This window comes from Chrysemys picta, chromosome 12 (assembly GCF_011386835.1).
Source record: "Chrysemys picta bellii isolate R12L10 chromosome 12, ASM1138683v2, whole genome shotgun sequence".
NCBI lineage: Eukaryota > Metazoa > Chordata > Testudines > Emydidae > Chrysemys > Chrysemys picta.
Genome location: NC_088802.1, coordinates 38751139 through 38772111, shown reverse-complemented (window position 1 = coordinate 38772111; position 20973 = coordinate 38751139). Strand labels below are relative to the sequence as shown.

At 45.1% G+C, this 20973-nt stretch overlaps 1 protein-coding gene across 4 annotated transcripts in view; it reads right to left on the bottom strand.

Moving 5' to 3' along the window:
• Positions 1-20973, bottom strand: part of OGFOD3 (2-oxoglutarate and iron dependent oxygenase domain containing 3) — a 103001-nt gene that overhangs the window by 79919 nt on the left and 2109 nt on the right. For all 4 annotated transcript variants that reach the window (XM_065562708.1, XM_065562707.1, XM_065562706.1 and 1 more), the window contains exons 2-4: positions 19687-19904; positions 7905-7980; positions 6485-6527 (exon numbers count right to left, since the gene is read on the bottom strand). In XM_065562708.1, the coding sequence (XP_065418780.1) occupies positions 6485-6527; positions 7905-7980; positions 19687-19904 (337 nt within the window). The remainder of the gene's footprint in view (positions 1-6484; positions 6528-7904; positions 7981-19686; positions 19905-20973) is intronic.

The following is a 20973-nucleotide window of genomic DNA, read 5'->3' as shown; positions in this document are numbered from 1 at the left end:
AGTCAGGAGACCAGAAAACCCAAACCCAAAGCCCAAAGGAAGATGGGGGCTGAGGACTCTGAGAACCCCAGAGGTTAGGAATAAAATCACTCTATGGCAGGACAGTGAGGGCACCAACTTAATGCAATTCTTTGCAAACCATTCACTAAAGCTAGCAGCACTTGGATAAGGGACATTTACACTTGCTTCTTTCCAGTGAAGCAATCGGTTACCAATCTGTTGAAAAGCAAGAGCCACCCCCAGCATTCAAGGTAATTTGAGCTGAAGCAGCCCACAGCCAAACAGTTTCTCTAATAGCTGCCAATCAAGATGATATGATTTCACATACTGCCATTATCCTTCATGCTGAGAAGAGTCCCTTGTCCTCAGATAATCAGTAATCCAATTAATGCTCCCTTAGCCAATTCAAAGGGAATATATGTGCCTAACGCTATTCAAAACTGTGCCCAATTCAACTGTTACATCAACACAAAATACAGATCCACAACACAATGATAGCTGATACAGTAATGAAAGAATGACTAGCTTTACACGAGCAGAGTTGGCATTCATTGATAATGAACTCAATGTTCTGTTCCCTCCAGACTCAATAATAAAATACTGCCTCAAAATGTGGTGCTGTGAGGATGATTGTACAGTGCTTTGAACATGTAGCATGCTATATAAATGCTAAGTGTTGTTACTATAGCATAAGTGGGAATACTTATGTAAAATGCAAGAGGTTCAGTGAGATGCCCCATCATCTACTGTTCTATGAATTATTTTCAGAGCTGTCTTCCTTTCACCTAATTAAAAAAAATTTTTTACAAAAAGGGACAAAGGAGGAACTAGGAAATAATTCCAGGTGTGGGATCTTGGGCACAATATAAAACTAGATCTACAGTTGAAGTGAAGGCTGCCTTCTTCCGAAAGACAATCCAAATACCATTTCTATTTCTACCTAAATTTAGTACCAAGGAAAGCAACATATTTCGTGGGATGATAACAAAACAAAGGAGCTACTGACTCCACAATATCTCTCAATCAAGTTCAAATATAATCTGGAAAAATTTAGGATGATAACTCATACCTACACGGAGTCCCTGACTTCCTTGTTTTAGCATCTTTATTTAATGTTCAGACACATTCTATGAGACATCAATGTGTTACTGTAGGTGATGTCAGATACTTTTACATCCTCTGCCATAAACTAGTGTACATACTGTATTTAAATACAGAGCAAGGTTAGTGTATGTTCCAAGATGTGATGCAGAGCTTGGAATAGATTGGAACTGAGAAACCACCCTGGACATTACATTCAATTGCACAGTTGCATTAATTTATTCTACTGCCACAAAATCCATCTTCCTTTCCATGCCTTCCACCCCCAAAACACCCAGCTATGGATCAAAGTTGAAAATACTCATTGGGAAACATTTGTTGATCATTATTTTCTATCTTGATATGGACAACAGGTTTTTCATTATGCTCTCCTAATGGCCCAGCTCCACTCCCCAGGCTTTGGCTCCCAGTTCAGTACCTCCTTTCCTCCCAAGTGCACCATGGAATAAGGAAGTTTGTAGCCATCTTATTTCCCCAGGCCTCAGCTACTGCACTCTTTTCCAGGCTGCCTAGCTCATCAGCCCACATTTCTGTCTCCCCCATCCCCTGGCAACAAGCTGGATTCCATCTCTCTCCCCCACCACCAATACCTTGCTACCTGGCTTCACAAAACAGCATCAGAGACATTCACTGTAAAGCCAATTAAATCTGCAGAACAAGAGACAGCTATATGCAGTTCCCAGCAGGGCAGGGAGACAGCTATAACATATGTTTTGGTTCATGTTTGAGGTTCTTTCTGCAACCACAAGGTCTAGAAATTACTTCAGAATTTAATGAAAGCTGAGATTCTAGAGCACAGTTCTGCAGCAATGGGGTGAATTCCACAACTGCTAAATTGTGGGATACACAGGACCCTGAATAAGATGTTTCCTATCCTTTGTTACATGCCTTGGTAAGCAGTGAAATAATTAAGAATGTTGTCTTTTAAATTAGCATTGCTGGTATCTGAGTTAGAACCCATTGAAATGGAGCAGTTCACACCTGAGAGTTTTTTTTCAGGGTCTGAAAAGTTGGGAAGGCATCTCTGCATTGGTTACACCCAGCTTGTGTTTTCAAGGTTTTCTTTGCAACCATAAACTGGAGATTTATGGGGGAGGGTTAAAAATGAAAAGTAAGACTTTAGAGGACAAGTGAGAGGCCTGTTCACATTCCCTTAGACAGTTCTTTGCACTCCACCCACAGGGTTACACTGACACTTGGGGAAATTGGCTTTAAAGCAAGAATCTGGTCTCTCAGGACCAAATCGTTCCATCTTTACTCAAGCAAAACTCCCAATAATTTCAATGGGGACTTTGGTAAAGTAAGGACTACTGGGTTTTTGCCATTAAAGAAAAATAAAATTTCTGTGGCAAAGGTTAGGTTCCAGATTAGTAGATTGGAACTGTATGATTCAATCATATTACATAGAAACAGACATCCAACAGAAGGAAACCTACACCCTGCACCTACTCATAAAGCGGGTAGACAGAAATGGGATACAGAAGGAAAACAAATAATACATCAAACTTTTCCTTGCTTTGACTAAAACAAGACAAAATGAAGTCACTTATTCAGTAGTTAATCAAACTATTAATTTTGTAGCTGCAACTATATTTCTACAGTCAGGGCCGGCTTTAGGCCGATTCAGCCGATTCGGCTGAATTGGGCCCTGCGCCAAGAGGGCCCCGCGCTGCAGCTGTTCACCCCGCCCCCAGCTCACTTCCCCCTCCTCCCCTCCCCTGAACGCTCCGCCCCCTCCCCTGCTTCCCGCGAATCAGAGATTCGCGGGAAGTCTGAGACGAAGCAGGGGCGGGCTGGCAAGGCAGCACAAGGTAAGCTGGGGTGGTGGGGGCGGGAGAAGGGCTCCGGGGAGGTGCGGCCGGTTCCTGCAGGCCCCAGCGGCTCTGGCCCGGCTTGGCTCCAGCCCGGCTCCGGCGGCCCGGCTCTGGCCCGGCCCGGTCCCCCCCCCGCGGCTTCTGCGGCGGCTCGGGTCTCCCCCCCCCCCCACGGCGCGGCTCGGGTCTCCCCATGTCCCCCCCACCCGGCGCGGCCCCCACGGCGCGGCTCGGGTCTCCCCATCCCCCCCGCAGCGCGGCTCGGGTCTCCCCGTCCCCCCCCCTGTGGCGCGGGTCTCCCCGTCCCCCCCCCCCGTGGCGCGGCGCGGGTCTCCCCGTGTCTTCCCAGTGTCCCCCCCCCGCGGCGCGGGTCTCCCCGTGTCTTCCCCGTCCCCCCCCGCGGCACGGCTCGGGTCTCCCCGTGTCTTCCCCGTCTCCCCGTGTCTCCCCCGTGTCTCCCGTCCCCCCCTCCCCCCCGCGGCGCGGGTCTCCCCCCCCCGGCCCCGCCTGCGGCGCGGGTCTCCCCGTGTCCCCCCGTCTCCCCCCCGCAGCGCGGGTCCCCGTGTCCCCCCCCCCCGCGGCGCAGCGCAGGGTCTCCCCGTGTTCCCCCCCCCCCCCCCCCCCCCGCGGCGCAGCTCGCCCCCCCCCCCGCGGCGTGGCTCGATTCCTGGGGGCGGGGCTTGCTGCAAGCCCCGCCCCCAGGAATCGGGCCCCGCTCTTGCTAAAGCCAGCCCTGTCTACAGTGCAATGGACAAAGACAAATCCATAGATTTGAGATCGACATGCTGATCTGAGTACTTATGTAACCCACCCACACACCTCCTTGGGTGTGGTGTTCTGCCCCATCTAGTGGCACCGAGACCACTTAAAGAGAGAGTTAAACAAGTCTGCTCTACAGCTTTAACTGTCAGTTGGTTTTTAGCTCATGCAGTAGAGGCTCATGCACTAAGCTCCAGAGGTCCCCAGTTCGATCCTGCCCGCCGACGACCAGAGTCTGTTGGCGTTACACTTAAAGTCTGCCTGAAAATAAAGGAATATAACTATGGTAAACATGTCTTGCATTTCTACAGGTTTTATGTCACTCCACCTGTGCAAGGATTGCAGCTGGAGAATTGTGGCACTTGGCTAGTGAGAGAAAATAAAGGGAACGTAAACTGGTATTACAAACAGCTGAAAAAAGTCAGGAAAAATAAAGGCTACAATGGCAAAAAGTAGCATCAACTGCAGGAAAAAGCAAATGGTATTATTAGTCTGAGTAAATGAAGGCTTTATTTAAAATTTAACATTTAACTCCTTCCCCTCCTAACTTCTCTTCTACCCTTCCAAAGCCTAGCCAGTGTGTCTTGCCAAAAAACACCAGCCTTCATCCATTTCTGCAGAGGCAAGTCCCAATCTACTTTCTCCAAACCTGGTGGACAGAGAACTCTTCCCAGATGTGTGGTTGTTCTCCTTGGGGTTTTGGGGCAGTGCTCATTAAAGAGCTGCTATACTGAGGCCTCCTAGGAAGAGACTTGAACTCTTGATTTATAAACAATTTTTGTTTCTGTCTCTCATTTCCCTCATTCCTTACTGATAAGGATATCTGCATGAAAATGAGAGAAGAGTTTCTCAAATTTCTATCAACTCCTTAAAAAGAACAGGAGTACTTGTGGCACCTTAGAGACTAACAAATTTGTTAGAGCATAAGCTTTCGTGGACTACAGCCCACTTCTTCGGATGCATATAGAATGGAACATATATTGAGGAGATATATATACACACATACAGAGAGCATGAACAGGTGGGAGTTGTCTTACCAACTCTGAGAGGCCAATTAAGTAAGAGGAAAAAAAACTTTTGAAGTGATAATCAAGCTAGCCCAGTACAGACAAGTTGATAAGAAGTGTGAGAATACTTACAAGGGGAGATAGATTCAATGTTTGTAATGGCTCAGCCATTCCCAGTCCTTATTCAATCATTTGTTGATTGTGTCTAGTTTGCAGATCAATTCCAGCTCAGCAGTCTCTCTTTGGAGTCTGTTTTTGAAATTTTTCTGTTGTAATATAGCCACCTGCAGGTCTGTCACTGAATGACCAGACAGGTTACAGTGTTCTCCCACTGGTTTTTGAGTATTATAATTCCTGATGTCAGATTTGTGTCCATTAATTCTTTTGTGTAGAGACTGTCCGGTTTGGCCAATGTACATGGCAGAGGGGCATTGCTGGCACATGATGGCATATATCACATTGGTAGATGTGCAGGTGAACGAGCCCCTGATGGTATGGCTGATGTGATTAGGTCCTATGATGATGTCACTTGAATAGATATGTGGACAGAGTTGGCATCGGGGTTTGTTACAAGGATAGGTTCCTGGGTTAGTGGTTTTGTTCAGTGATGTGTGGTTGCTGGTGAGTATTTGCTTTAGGTTGGGGGGTTGTCTGTAAGCGAGGACAGGTCTGTCTCCCAAGATCTGTGAGAGTAAAGGATCATCTTTCTAGACACAATCAACAAAGGATTGAATAAGGACTGGGAATGGCTGAGCCATTACAAACATTGAATCTATCTCCCCTTGTAAGTATTCTCACACTTCTTATCAACCTGTCTGTACTGGGCTAGCTTGATTATCACTTCAAAAGTTTTTTTTCCTCTTACTTAATTGGCCTCTCAGAGTTGGTAAGACAACTCCCACCTGTTCATGCTCTCTGTATGTGTGTATATATATCTCCTCAATATATGTTCCATTCTATATGCATCCGAAGAAGTGGGCTGTAGTCCACGAAAGCTTATGCTCTAACAAATTTGTTAGTCTCTAAGGTGCCACAAGTACTCCTGTTCTTTTTGCGGATACAGACTAACACGGCTGCTACTCTGAAACCTATCAACTCCTTGTTCATTTCCTTTTTAGTCCTAATTCAGCAGAAGACTAAAGCAGGTGCTTAACTTTAAGCATGCAAGTAGTCATACCAGGCTTTAACAATCACATCATCTTCTACCACAAAGTAGGATGTCACAGATTACCAATATAGGTGGGGAATATGCAGCCAACTCTTCAGAACTAAAGATTCTATTCCTCACACAAATATGCTGAGGAATAAAGAGTGAGGGAAGAGAAATGAAAGGGAATGTACATCAAAGGAAGAGAATTGTTTTTAAACAGAATGTTTTTCAAAGGTCTTCTTGAGGCACCAAATATGTTTCATGTTACCCCAAAACTGATCTCTAAGGGGTTTCCACAGTTTATTTTAGAGGCACAGTTTTGAAGAACCAGGAGTCAGAGGCTAATGCACCAGTGCTGTAGTTAATAGCATCCATGTCCATAGCACAATATCATGCACCAGACTGCAGAGTACAGCATGGGTGTTATATTTACAAAGTGAAAAACAGGGAATGAGTAAGTTATAATGCAAATGCCATGATCTCTACTACGGAGGAAGATCAACATCTCCATAAGGAGATCTTGCCAAATCGGGGTAGCCAGTGGTATTATCCATCCTACTTCCTCCCCTTGCCCCCTCCCAAAAATGCATTTAAAACCTGAAAATCTTGCCTTAAAAACAGAAGAATGTAAAAGGTAACAGGACGCTGCTCACCCCTCCATCAGATCCTCCCAAGGACAGTCCCCTCTCCGCTATTCTGCAGGTGAAATAACAGTCTCAAATCAGAATTATAGCCAGACCTCTTTGTCCTTAACAATACAATTTACAATGTACAGCTGTCGGGTAAATATTAGCCAACACAACACATGTAATGGGCATTGGTGAAGAGAGTTGTCATTGGCTTGAAATCCTTATGATCTTGCTGTTACAAGTCACAAGCAGGCAAATAAACCCATGATACCAAGAAGGGTAGAGCATTTGCTTGCAAGAAGATGGCTGCAATGTGGGGCATTCTCAGCCCTCTTGCGGGAATCCCAAAGACGCTTTAAAAAAAAAATCCCTGGCTTCCAAAGATATCCTGCCAAACAGGACTAATGTGAAGAGGCCTACATTTCGATTCTAAGGGCAATAATACAAAATGTACTACATTATACTGGAGTATAAAAATAAGAGACCAGAATTAGAAAGGGATGGACCCTTGACTTGGCTGGTGAACAAGCCATTACAATATGTGAGGACTGGGATCTATACCAGTCCTGCATCAAAAGGGGGCTGGGAGACTTAAAGCTATGTTAAGGTCTCCCATGTAGCCACTCTATGCTTGCGGGAGAGAGCTCTCTTTGCCGGCATAGTTAAACCACCCCCAACGAGCAGAAGGAGCTATGTCAGCAGGAGAGCGTCTCCCGCCGACATAGCGCTGTCCACACCGGCACTTCTGTCGGTGAAACTTACGTCAGATGGGAAGGGGAGGGTTTCCACACCCCTGACAGACCAAGGTTTTACTGATAAAAGTGCTAGTGTAGACATAGCCTTAGAAGCAGTGTTCTCAGGCAACCCACAGTTTATAATACAGACCACATCACTTAGGCAGCCCCTAGTGTTTGGTTACTGCAAACAACTGGTATTCAATTAGGCTGTTCACCTGCACAGCTGTGTCAAGTTCAAGCATCTCTTAGCACTTGACCACAGCACCGCACATTGGAGTCACAGAGGAAGCCATCTGCCTTACTGCATTTTGTTAGCTCTAGCTCATAGCCCAGAGCAGCTCATAGCTACTACTATGCACAGAAAGGAGATAGGGTTACACAAAATGGGGGAAAGTCTGACTGGGAACAATGGAGCAAATGAAAATCCCTAATTCAATCCAGGACACTACCATATTTCCTTCCATTGGGACATGAGTCTTCCTCCCCAATCGCCAGTGAATAAGACAGAATGTCCCAGACGACTAGAGCAGCCAGTTGCAAAATAGAAGACGACTTTGGGAAAGATTTTAACACCCTGAAGTGTTAGCCTTAGTCCTCAGCTAATGACCTTTGCACCAATGACATGGTGTAAACACTTTCAATGTAATCCCACTTGCCTCTAGTCCAATGCTACTAAGGTAATTTTTTAAGGCTAAAAGAAAAATTACCTACGGATTCTTTCAGCTTCCTCCCTGGTGATTACTGCGTCTGTTATGCCTCTTCCACACTTTCTAGGAGTGCACCCTGGAGATGGATGATAAAAAGCAGACTACATTACAAAGAAGCACACACTGAATCTCAATATCCCACCTCCCAGTTTCCAAAGTTTTGTTCTCCTTGAAAGGAAAATTGACAGGTTAAAAATGATATTTTGGAAACCGATTTCTTGACCCGATTACTACCACCTACCTTAGATTGTTAAAACTAAAACCAACCCAAATTTACATTTCATTTTGAGTCCTAGTTCTCATACATGAACAAGATGTTTGAGTTAAAGACAATGCAAAGGAATGCCAAGCCCTTAAAAATAAACTATTACAATTAACATGAAAACAATTCCTGGAAACATTTATTTTGCCCCTAGGTTTCTGTAAAAATACGCTTGTTAAATATAATAATAAAGGCTTACACGCTGACCTATGTCCCTTTGCTAATCTATCAAAATAAACAGACTCAGTGCAGTATGAGGTTAAGACTTAGTGCCAGAGAAGTTAGCCTTTGTTTAGAATGGTATCATACGTCAGGTATGACTATCAGAAACACTGTACTTCATTCCTGTATGTATGAAATAGGAAGTGGGAAACATAATGACCTCTCACTTCTTCCAAAGGGCAGAATTAAAGAAGGCAAAGATTCCTGCTTGCATAATGGTCCTTGGAATGCAGAAAGGTATTGGCTGACCTGGCCTCACATGCAGCATTTCAGCCCACAGGCAAGCAGGGGCAAAGAATAGGAGATGGTTCAGGGTCTGGCAGTTCTACACAAAGCCTTTCATCTCATGTCAACAGTTCAAATCCAGCCTTGGTCTGAAACAATTTACTATTCAATGACCTATGTGCAATGGATTTGTCATTTCTGTGCATTTTCTAGTGGATGACCATCCCAAATCACAACATACCACCACAATTAGCGCCCTAGAAATTATTTGTATTATCCTCCGCCTATGAGGATGGACCAAGACCCCACTGTACAAACACAGAACAAAAAAATGGTCCCCGCCCCAAGGAGCTTACAATCTAAGTAGTTCGCAGTCTCAACAGAAAGGCCAGGGATTGGATGGCCATGGGGAGCAAACTAGCTCCGTGCAAGTAAAGGGAGGGCCCACCAGTCTACCTCTACTGGAAGAATGACGACTGCCGCACAGGGCTGTGGAAGTGAAATATATTAGGAGCAGAAGATGGAGTGCATATCAGCTGAATCTTGCCACACCATTTAAGAGATCCAGCTTCAGGACTGACCTTAAGCATCTCTGCAATCAACCCCATGCTAAGATCTTGGTGGTAAAGAGTTCTAAATACTCTTCTATGGCCTGAGAAGCCAGCTCATGAAATGCTGACCTGAGATGATACTAATCATCCCTTCCCTCCCAGCTGCATGGAAGCGTGCCATCAGCACGTCAGCAGGCAAGCAGGACGTCAGCAGGCAAGCAACGAAGGGTAGGGAGAGAAAGACAGACTCAAGGATATAAACCATGGAGAAGAGGCAGGACCCTTAATTCCCAGGCCCTAGGTGCCCTAATTGCATTTATAAGAGTAACTGTCCAAGAGGGCATCTCCGTTGCCTGACAAAGCACCAGAAAGGGTATAACTGGGACATTGAAGACTGTCACCTCCATCAGCGCTGCAATTTTGTAGTGTCTGCGTGTGAACCAATTATTCAAGTAATTTCCCTTTGCTGCTATGTGAGAGCAAAGAGCTACAAGGTGAGACAGAGAAGAGAGGAGACCATGGGGATACAGCTTCAAATTACATAGCAAATAACCTTTAAAATCCACTTCTGCAGAACACAGCAATAATATAAAAGTTAAAAAGAGAAGCCAGCACTGCAAATCTCGTACACTCTTTATCTAGTAGTCCTTGAGGAATCACAGATGTCCAATTCAGAGTAGGTTCAGGGCAGGAATAACAACTAAAACGTAATTTAAACCACAGAGTCCTTGAGACTTGGCATTTTATAGGGTTTTTTTTTTTTTGCGCAGGGGAAGCGGGGGGTAATTATAAAGCAATAGAAAAGCCTAGATCAGGCCTGCACAACATGCGGCCCGGGGGCCGCATGCGGCCTGCATGGGCTCACTGTGCAGCCCGCGGGGGTTGAGTAGGTGGGCTCACTGTGCGGCCCGCAGAGGGGTGAGTAGGCAAGCGGTGGGTGAAGGGGAGGGGCTGAGTAGGCGAGTAGGCGGGGAGTGAGTAGGTGAACCAGGGGAGGGGGGCTGAGGAGGCAAGCGGTGAATCGGTGGCTGACCTGTTCTACCGATCTGGTCTGGCTCCCATCCCCTCTCCCAGGGCCAGCTCCAGGCACCAGCAAAACAAGCAGGTGCTTGGGGCGGCATATTTCTAGGGGCAGCATTTTGGCGCCGGCCATCATAGGCGCCAACTCCGAGGCATGGGGAAAAAGTGCCCCCGCCGCCCCAGCTCGCCTCCACTTGCTCCCCTGAGCGCGCCGCTGACACTCCGCTTCTCCCCCTTTCCTCCCAGGCTTGCTGCACGTGAAACAGCTGTTTCACGCAGCAAGGCTGGGAGGGAGGACAAGCTGAGCGGCGGGGCGCTCGGGGGAGGCAGCGGTGGTGGTGGAGCGGAGGTGAGCTGGAGCGGGGAGTGGTTCCTCTACCCCCCGTTACTTCCTGCGCCCCCCCCACCCTAGCTCACCTCTGCTCCGCTTGCTCCTCTGAACGCGCCGCTGCTCCGCTTCTCCGCCCTCCCTCGCCTGAGAGGGAGGGGGGAGAAGCGGAGTGGCAGCACACCCGTGGGAGCAGGCGGAGTGGAGGTGAGCTAGGGCGGGAGGTCGCAGGGGGCCTGCAGGAAGCAATGGTGGGGGGGAAATGCGGTACGCCGGGGGAGGAGGCGGGGCTGGGGATTTGGAGAAGGGATTCGGAAGGAGTGGAGTTGGGGCGGGGCCGGGGGCAGAGGGGCACGAAAAAAAAGGGAAGGCGGCCAAAAATTTTTTTGCTTGGGGTGACAAAAATCCTAGAGTTGGCCCTGCCCTCTCCAAGAGTTGCAGCTGTCTGCAGGTGCCTGCCTTCCACGCCTTCCTCATTCACACCTCATTCATTCAACAGGGCAATTGATTACAAAGTGGGGGGGAAGATCTTATTCTACTTCTAGCAAAAAGACATTTTTCTTTTACCTTAATTATACTACCTTAGGGGCCCGCTATAACAAATTACCGAGGTTCAATACTGCTGTTTCGGTGGGGTGGCGCTGGGGAAGGAGGGTTTGTTTCCGCGGGGCAGGTGGCGCTGGGGGGGGGTAGTGTTTTGGCAGCGCTGGGGGGGTTGTTTCCGTGTGGTGTGTGGCGCCGGGGGGGTGTTGTTTTTCGGGGGGGCTGGGTGGCGCTGGGGAGGGGGGTTTGGCAGCGCTTGGGGGGTTTCGGCACTCAGCTGTTTTCTTTGGAGTAATATGGCCCTCGCCACTTTACGAGTTGTGCAGGCCTGGCCTAGATCCACAAATTTGCTGACATCTGCCAGTATGCTTACTGCTTTTGAACGGAGTTCTCTTAGACGACTATTTGCTCACCAGAGCACAAAAAGGTGCTGGGAGGAAGGAAAGCACTTCTAAAAAAAATCAGTTAATGCATCTATGCAATCCAACAACATCAAACTGTGAGCAAGAGCAAACAAGAACAGGTGACCACAAGGCAATGGGAATGAGAGGCAATTGGCATGGGAGAAAGGCATTACAAAACTCTTCTCCCCACCTTGGTGAGAAATAGCTACATCTGTCAGCCTTCTGGGCCTGTTCCAAAATCCAGCCATTTCTCCAAGGCTTAGGGGAGGGAAAGAAGCAAGGAGGGATGCAATTGGTGAGTAGGGTGGGCTACTGTTTTCCTTCAATTGTTAATTTTTGATTACTATTTTCTTGTTTGGGGATAAGAGGAGGCTGCTGATTTTATGATTTGTTTCAAATATCTGTCAGAGGCACCTAGAGCCCTGAATAGTAGATTGCATGTATACACACACACACAGACACACACACACATACATTTTGTCTGCTCTCTCCAATTATCAATCAGATCAATCGCAGATCTGTTTTTCCCGAACAAACATCATCCTCATGCCTCAGTACTTCCTGCTTACCCCCATCAATCATCTCTCTCTGCATTGTCCAAAAAAAGATTTTTTTTCCTCTAACTCAAAAAGGATAAAAATTAAGTAGACAAGGCCAGTAACAAATCCCTGGGAAAGACCATCTGACCGGATTACATACCAGAACGATTAATGGTGTGCTCCATGAGTATTCAACAATAAATCACCAAAATCTGCTGAAAGATTCATACTCCAAGAAGCAAACAACATCAATTATTTGGGAAGCGTCAGGGGAATTAGAGGTTTCAGAGTAGCAGCCGTGTTAGTCTGTATCCGCAAAAAGAAGAACAGGAGTACTTGTGGCACCTTAGAGACTAACAAATTTATTAGAGCATAAGCTTTCGTGGACTACAGCCCACTAGAAGTAGGCTGTAGTCCACGAAAGCTTATGCTCTAATAAATTTGTTAGTCTCTAAGGTGCCACAAGTACTCCTGTTCTTCTTTTTGCGGATACAGACTAACACGGCTGCTACTCTGAAACCTGTCATTATGCAAGGAACTGCATTTAGCCATATGGAGGGGAATTAGACTATATAATGCAATGCCAGCAAAGAACCTTGCACTCCAGCAGGAATGTAGCAAAGACTGTGCTTAGCTACTACACCAAAGGAATTGTCTGCATCAGTTTTCCCCCATTGCCCCCCTTGGTTAATAGGGAGAAAAACAGGATCCAGGACCATCACTAAGCAGAAATCAGTGTGTTTTGCATCAGAAGAGAATGTTCAATATGAACTACTAGGACCGAGCAGGCCATAGAGAGCACTCAGTAGTAATGCCAATCGCAGGCATTCAAAAATCATAACTCAGGCCCCAAATAATCACAAGTTTTTGTTTTTTAAAGAAATACATTGAGGCAAGTTTTCAAGATTTTCCCTGCAATCAGGAAGGCTACGAACTTCCTTTTTTCTTAAATGAATGCTGAAATTTTCACACAATCACTTGACTCCAGAAGCTGAGGACTGTCAGAACACCAAATACTGTGAGACTTGTAGTATTTCCAACTCTCATTATTTTAATCACACCAGGTCTGAGCGGATGCCTCGCAGCCTCAATTTGTAACAAACCAGTAAACCAGATTTTGACAAGATTTTTGCCTGCCCAGCCCCAAAAGACACAAGAATTATATGTTGCTGTGTTTTTAAGAGACAGCTAAAGAGGGACTGAATTTTGGTTCCCAGAACTGTTGGTGTAAACTACCAGGCACTTTATTTTTAACAGCCTGAACCACACAATCATCACTGAATCTTTTTGCAACAATTACCACCAATAATACCTTGTATAATATATGCTCCCAGTGGTATCTGTAACTCCAATACACCAGTGGTGAAGGAACTAGAAGCCACAGGAAGAATGACTGAGCATGAAGCCTGAAAATTCAGGGAGTAGAACTTGATTGTTTCACCAGAGAACAGGATTGAAAGCCATAGGCCAAGGGGAAAAGATGGATCTTGAGATGGGATTTTAAAGAGAGTCTGGAGGACAACTGAGCACAGAAGAGCTGGGAGGCTTTTCCAGATGGTAAAGACAGCCTGAGGGCGGGGGTAGGCGGAGGGACCTTCCACCTACCATGGAGAGAATTAGTCTGGTACTGGAGGACCAGTGAAAACAATCTGTAGGTAAGAGTAGCTGAGATTCAAGAAACAGAAAGATTGAAGTTGGTGAATCAGGATTTAGCAAAAGCACAGAATAGCAGATGATGACAAGAATAAGAACTTTGACAAAGGTATTCTGAAGGTAACAAAGATTTACAATCCTAGATGTAAGCAATATAAAGATATTTCAGGAGTTAGTCAAATCAGCTAGGCCCTGACAGTAAGAAATGAACACAAGATGTGAGTTTAGGCAGGAGCAGAGGGTGGAGCTGGTTTGTTTGAAGATTATTTTATCAATTAGAAAGGTCCCACTTTCAGATACAGATGTACTTTAAATGGTAACACAAAGACAGATTTAAAAATATACTGATATTTTCAACTTCTACCTCGCCCTCCCCTACTCCAGACTCTGTTCTTTATTCTAACCAAATTCCTTTACTTCTGTTAGTTTTCCTAGAGAAAATTTTCATAGAAACCTATGCTGGTTTCACCTTCACAATGAAATTAGAAATGGGGGGGGGGGGGTAGTTTCACAGGGTTTCAAGTGTCACTAGGGATACTGCGTCCAGTTGATACAAAGACATTCAGTGATATACTATCAGCATCACAGCTTGAAAACTGCAAGCTGCATGTCTTCTCTGACAAGGATCAATAAGAACGTATCAAGATACTCAACAAGTCAGAGACACACGGCAATCACACAACCTATTCGGTATGTTGGAGGAAGATAGAATGTACCCAACACCATACAGCTGACCAGACCTCCTACACCTTACTTTTTATTTGAAAAGCTATATGCCTTGGCACCATACAATGAAGAGGCTGTGGTTACTGGGGAATTCTCCCAGGAGCAAGAAGTTCATTCGTCACAAAGTTCAACTGATGCAACCCATCTCAGAGCAACATAGCAAGAGGAAAAGATGGCTAGGATGACATTCTTGTAACAATACTTGCAGCCTAGTTGCTGGATCTTCTGATCCTACTTGTCACACACTTCCCATCTGCCTTTCTGTATCCACTCCTCTAACCTCTGGATGATGTCACATTGAAGTTACCACCTGGACCTGCTTCATCACTGACAGGGAGAAGTACCATTACAGCACAGAAAGCAATCCACACAGAAGGTTTATCAGTAGAACCATGACCACCACCATAACTTTAGAGTGAAAAGCACACTTTGAGGAGGCAGCATAAGAGAGGTTTGCATGCATGATTTAGAATGCAGACCACAATTCCTATGATCAAGATGCACTCTATCTTATTCCCTAAATACAGAAAGCCAGGAGCTCAGCCTCTGACAAGCAATGCTCTGAATTTCCATATGAGGGATGTTCACTACCATGCAATGGTCAGGAATAAACTCTCAGCTGTGTGACGCCAATTACAATATCAATTGAAGCAGGCTGGAAGCACAATGCTTTAAAACCAATTATAATGGCTCAAAATCCAGTCCCGGAGGCCTTCTTTAAGTCTCCTATTGTTGTCACATTGGATGCAGGAATTACCACTGCAAGTGCTGAAAACTCCAAGCTACGGTGTACTAGTCTGGATGCAGAAACCACATTAACAGAAACCTAGGCCAACATCTGAATGTTCAACTGTATTTGAATCTTTACATGAATTTTAGGTGAAGTTTGGAAAGTCGGCCTAAAACACTTAAAGGCAGGGATATTCAGCACATTTGTAGCTACTGATGACAGCAGTTGATAGACCATTACATTATTTGTATATACTTCATGAAATACAGCCTCAAATATTTAATAGCAACAGTTTCTTAAGCTTTGCCTCCAATAATAAATAAAAACGTAATTTAAAACAAAAGCTAAGGAGTGAAATTATAGCCACCACGCTGCTTTTGCATTTTAAGACAGAGTGAAAAAACATAGTAGTCTCATTTTCCAAAACCAGCACTTCTGATTTATGGACAGCAACTCCAGACTCTCCATGTTTACTTCCAAATACCTCCAGCTTTCCCTGTGCCATTTCTCCAAAATCCCATCAAGACCAGTACTTACTTTACTGTCTCTTTTTCAAATAGCCGAGTAGTAATGCAGAGACACTGTATACAGCCCATAGGAAAAATATACACTCTTCTGGACTATGCTTCAAGCAACCCTTGTGGACAGTGGAGTTCAACAACAGCCAAGATGTAGTTACCTATATAGGTTACTCCCTCAAATATAGCTGATTCTATCTTTGTGTTCTCCACTCATTATGGCCAGAAAGAGGAATCGTTGTCCCCTATCTGTAACTGACTGGTTTGAAACAATTTGGGAGGTACACCCCTGGAAAAGTTAACTCCTGTCAAAGACAAATTCACTATTATGCACTATGCCACTTTTTTTGGATCTGGTCCAAAAGAACTCCTAACTGGCTAAGTCCATAAGAAACGCTAGCTTTAAATAGATCTAAGAAAATATCTAGTAGCTTGCTGGTCACTATCCATATACTTCTAATGGTCATTGGATGTTTGTCTGAGCGCTTTGGATACGCAATGGCAAATAAGTGAATGCCTGATACAAGTAATGAATAACAGAATCAGTCAGATTTTGTTCAATAATGAAACAAAACAAGGGTGGAAAAGGCTAGTTTTAATGTAAATAAAGAGTTAGCAATAGTGGTTTTCTCCATGTCAGGGCTTCTGGGTGGAGGCTGAGCGTTTGCAATTGCTGCTAGGCTATGATCAGAGTTCAAACTCTACAAAAATGATCACTTTAACAAATGAGAAATTTTATTGACGGTTCTTCTGCTATATCTCAACATTGGATTAAAAGAACCTTCAGGTTCTTCTACAAGAAACTGTGCCAAGCCTCCACAGGATGCTGCCAGGCTGAGAATCCCAAGAGGGCTGCAACTGGACTCAACACCAGAAGACAATAATCTTCATCTTCTTAACTCTTCCCTGAATCCGCACTTCAAAAATGATGACAATTCACAGCTTTGTGCTCGGCTGTATAAAGGGAACAGATTTTGCATGCTGCTACTGCTGGCTCTGGATGTACCTGTAGTTCTATTCTGCTGCCTAATTACCCTCTTAAAAATAATAAATTATTTTAAAAAATCAGGACCCAGAAGATACCCCTGACCAAGTCTGTGTCCTTTTTAACAGCAAGGGCTGGGAGCATTTTGGAAACAAGAATCTCAACCTAGAGAAGAGGGGGAGGGACATGGACGGAAATGCCCTCGCATCACTTAAACTCTTAAGACAAATGATGCTGATGAGCTGCAAGAGGGAACTCATCCAGTTTTCCTGAGCTGGAAGGATGGTGACTGCCGAGACTGGGGGACAGGAGCATAAAGATAGGGAACATTGTAAACACTGCTGTTGAGGCATCAAACAGTGATGCAGGGAGGAGCTAACTTCTGGCAAATGGCCAAAAGAAGCAGATATTAGGCTGAAGCAGAACGAAACAGTTAAGGCAGGAGTAGGCAACCTATGGCACTCGTGCCAAAGGCGGCACGCGAGCTGATTTTCAGTGGCACTCACACTGCCCGGGTCCTGGCCACCAGTCCGGGGGGGCTCTGCATTTTAATTTAATTTTAAATGAAGCTTCTTAAACATTTTAAAAACCTTATTTACTTTACCTACAACAATAGTTTAGTTATATATTATAGACTTATAGAAAGAGACCTTCTAAAAACGTTAAAATGTATTACTGGCACGCGGAACCTTAAATCAGAGTGAATAAATGAAGACTTGGCACACCACTTCTGAAAGGTTGCCGACCCCTGAGTTAAGGTATAAAGTACAGTTTCCAACAGACTACTCAAAGCTCTGGAGCTGAATCCAATTTGGCAGTACACGGGCTAAATGTAATCATCCCTTTTCTGAGTCACTAAGCTACCTGCAAACTACCTTTGGAGCGACAGCAGCTTTCTGGCCTTGTCACAGTATAGCATGGAATATATTTCTTTAATCATCTCAACATCACCCCCTTGTGGAGACAAAGCGAAAGACAAGAACTGACCAACCACAAAATTCAATACACATCACAATATAAATTGAATTATCTTGTTAATAAAGCAAGTGTTTGGAAGAGCATCAAATACCACAGGTGAATTCTTGAAAACATAGCATATAAGCTAGGTTTTTAAAAAGTAACCACTTACGGGTAAAAATAATCAAGTGTCAAAGTAAAGAGAGATATAGCATCTAATAGCCCAGAAACAAAGTGAAAGGTTTCCTCTACCCAGTTTTAGAAAGGCTCTAATGTAGCTCCAAAGCTACTCTCCCTTTGTGTGATTGGCTCTGCACCTATAAAGACATAAGCTGGGCTAAATAATTCAATCATAATAAGAACAGGAGTACTTGTGGCACCTTAGAGACTAACAAATTTATTAGAGCATAAGCTTTCGTGGACAGTCCACGAAAGCTTATGCTCTAATAAATTTGTTAGTCTCTAAGGTGCCACAAGTACTCCTGTTCTTTTTGCGGATACAGACTAACACGGCTGCTACTCTGAAACCTGTCAATCATAATACAAAGCTAAATGTGTACAGAACTAGTCCATAGTGCAGGAGTATCTAGGGAGTGTCCTGGTCAGTGCAGTGAGGGGAAGCAGAACCCTGGCAATTTTTCTTTCCTCCTTATGCTCTGAAGGGTTCTACTCCACGGTTAAATGTAACAGCCGACTAGATTACCTAGATACCAAAATCAAATACGAACTCAAGGGCAGATTAACCCCCCAGGCTGAGAAGCTCCTCTGGCAGGTGTAGGGGTGGGGGGGGGAGAATTGCTGGCCAGCAAAAAAATAATCAGATGAATAAAAATAATTTGAGTCCATCTCACTCACAGTTATTGGGCTTGCGGCAAAAATGACTGCATGAAATTCTCTACCCTGCATTATGCAGCAGGCCAGACTAAATGATCATAACGGTCCTTTTTGGTGATGAGATCTATGAAATAGGAAAGTATTTTCACATACCCAGAGCCAAGAAGTTTCTCAACCCAGCAAGCTCCTCCAGCGGGGATCTACAATATAGTGTTTTCTTTGAGCCTGGGGAGATGGAATAAATCCCAAAAGAGCAGCACCTGCAAGTGTCATGGGCCACACCAACCATGCCCAAATTCCACTGCAACAGATGTGGGGACTACATGCCCCTGAGTGTGCGTCATGTTTAGTCTGAGAGTCACAGGAATCATCTAACCTTGCCACAGTGGTTACATTTCGAACCAACAGTGCCCAGGTTGGCACCTAGGTATTTAACACCAAGGGGAGATAAAAAGCTTATTCACGCATCCCTAGGAGTGCCACTCAGGGCCTGAGCAGAAGACAGCCCACCCAGTCTGGGAGATTCCAGCATGAACTTTCCCCATTTCCCAAGGAATCCCAGAACTCATAAGTCACTGTGCTATACCACATACCCCAGAGGAGAGGGAAATCTCACTATCTCTAGAAGTTCCATCACCAGGAATCCAAAGTAATCATAAGTGGATGGGGAGATGGTAGCTAGTTGAGAGAAAGCAGTCTCCGGAGCTGGACCTATTACTTGGAAGGGGATGTGTAACCAGAGACAGAACCCACATGCCTACTGCATTTGGGAGTGACAATAGCAAAGCTGTGTTTTCATTATCAGTGACAACCTTGCAAGGGAAACTGGCTCTTAACTACGGTACTTAAAGCACATGGTTCTGGAAACAACCTGTATCAGAAGCTGGCATCTGTGTGTTTACTGTGTGCTCACAGTGCAGACAGTACCCAGAATTAGTTCCATTATACATCCTGAATTGTATTTACAAATTCCCACTACAGGAGTCAGCAGAGCATGAAAAGGAATGAGAAATTGATGTAGCAGGGAGTTTAATTTCACACTGCCCTAATGAAGCAGTTTGGGGTGGGGAAGGTGCACGGAAAGACAGCAAAGTGCTTTTGGAACCAGTAGATCCTGGGGTGATATAAGAGACCTGAGCATTTGGGAAGTCAAGGAACATGTGAGTTATGATGCAGTACCTGCTATAGAAAGAAGAGGTGAGTATTAGGGACTCCAGTGGAAATGAGACAAGCCTGCTGTGGCACAAGAGGGCTGCCCTACCCCATGACACTCATGTACAAATACCTTCAAATCTTTTATGGCTGTCATAGTCCTCGGAGCAGGGCACCTCAATGAATCTGTCCTGCAGACTTTCGCTGTAATGAGCCAGAACCTCGGCGACCCCATCTTCGCTGACCAAGTAGCTCCAGCTCAAGAGGCTAACGAGGACAGCAGAGGAGACTAGGAATGCGACTTTCAGCCACTTCCTCCGTGATTCTTGGTGGGCTCTGCTTTTCCTCACACTAAGAACAGAACACAGATAAATCCCTGTGTAAACAAGTAACAATCTTATACAATGTTTTGCACTGCAGTGATTAGGAATCACCTTGGGAGCTAGCTCATCAGCTGGATGAACATTCCCAGCCCTGTATCAACAAGCTGTGATAAGTAGGGCCTTACCAAATTCACACCCATGAAAAACACAACATGGACCATGAAATCTGGTCTTTTGTGTGCTTTTACCCTCTACTATACAGATTTCACAGGGGAGAACAGTGTTTCTCAAATTGGGAGTCCTGACCCAAAAGAGAGTTGCGGGGGGTGTCACAAAGTTATTTTAGGGTGGTCACAGTATTGCCACCCTCACTTCTGTGCTGCCTTCAGAGCTGGGCAGCCAGAGAGCAGCAGCTGTTGGCCAGGCACCCAGCTCTGAAGGCAGCACCTCCCGCAGCAGCAGCGCAGAAGTATGGGTGGTAATACCATACCATCCTTACTTCTGTGCTCCCAGCCAGCAGCTGCTGCTCTCCAGCTGCCCAGCTCTGAAGGCAGCACTGCAGCTGCCAGCAGCAGCACAAAAGTATGGGTAGAAGTACCGCAACCCCACACACACAGCAACCCTGTAACACACACACACACTCACGACTCCTTTTTGGATCAGGACCCCTACAATTGCAACATGTGACATTTCAGATTTAAATAGCTAAAATCATGAAATTTATGATTTTTCAAAGCCTATGACTGTTAAATTGACCAAAATGAACCGTGAATTTGGTAGGGCCGTAGTGATAAGGCTGCAGATTCTTAACAGAAGTACACACGAGTATCTAGGCTCATGCCAGACTTGGAAGGATTATTAATTTTTATTATTTGTTTTAAATCAATCCTGATTTTTTAAATGATCAGTTTTAAATCAATCCTGATTTTTTAAAAGATCACCAGGCTTTGCCATCAAGGGCACCAGGCGGCCCTGCTGAAATGCAGAGCCAGAATAATGGAGCTCAGCTGTAAGACCCTGTACCGTTCTGTTTTTTAATCCTCTCTGCATTCCAATGGTTTAGGATTCCAAACCATTTTACAGTGTGTTTCCAGAAA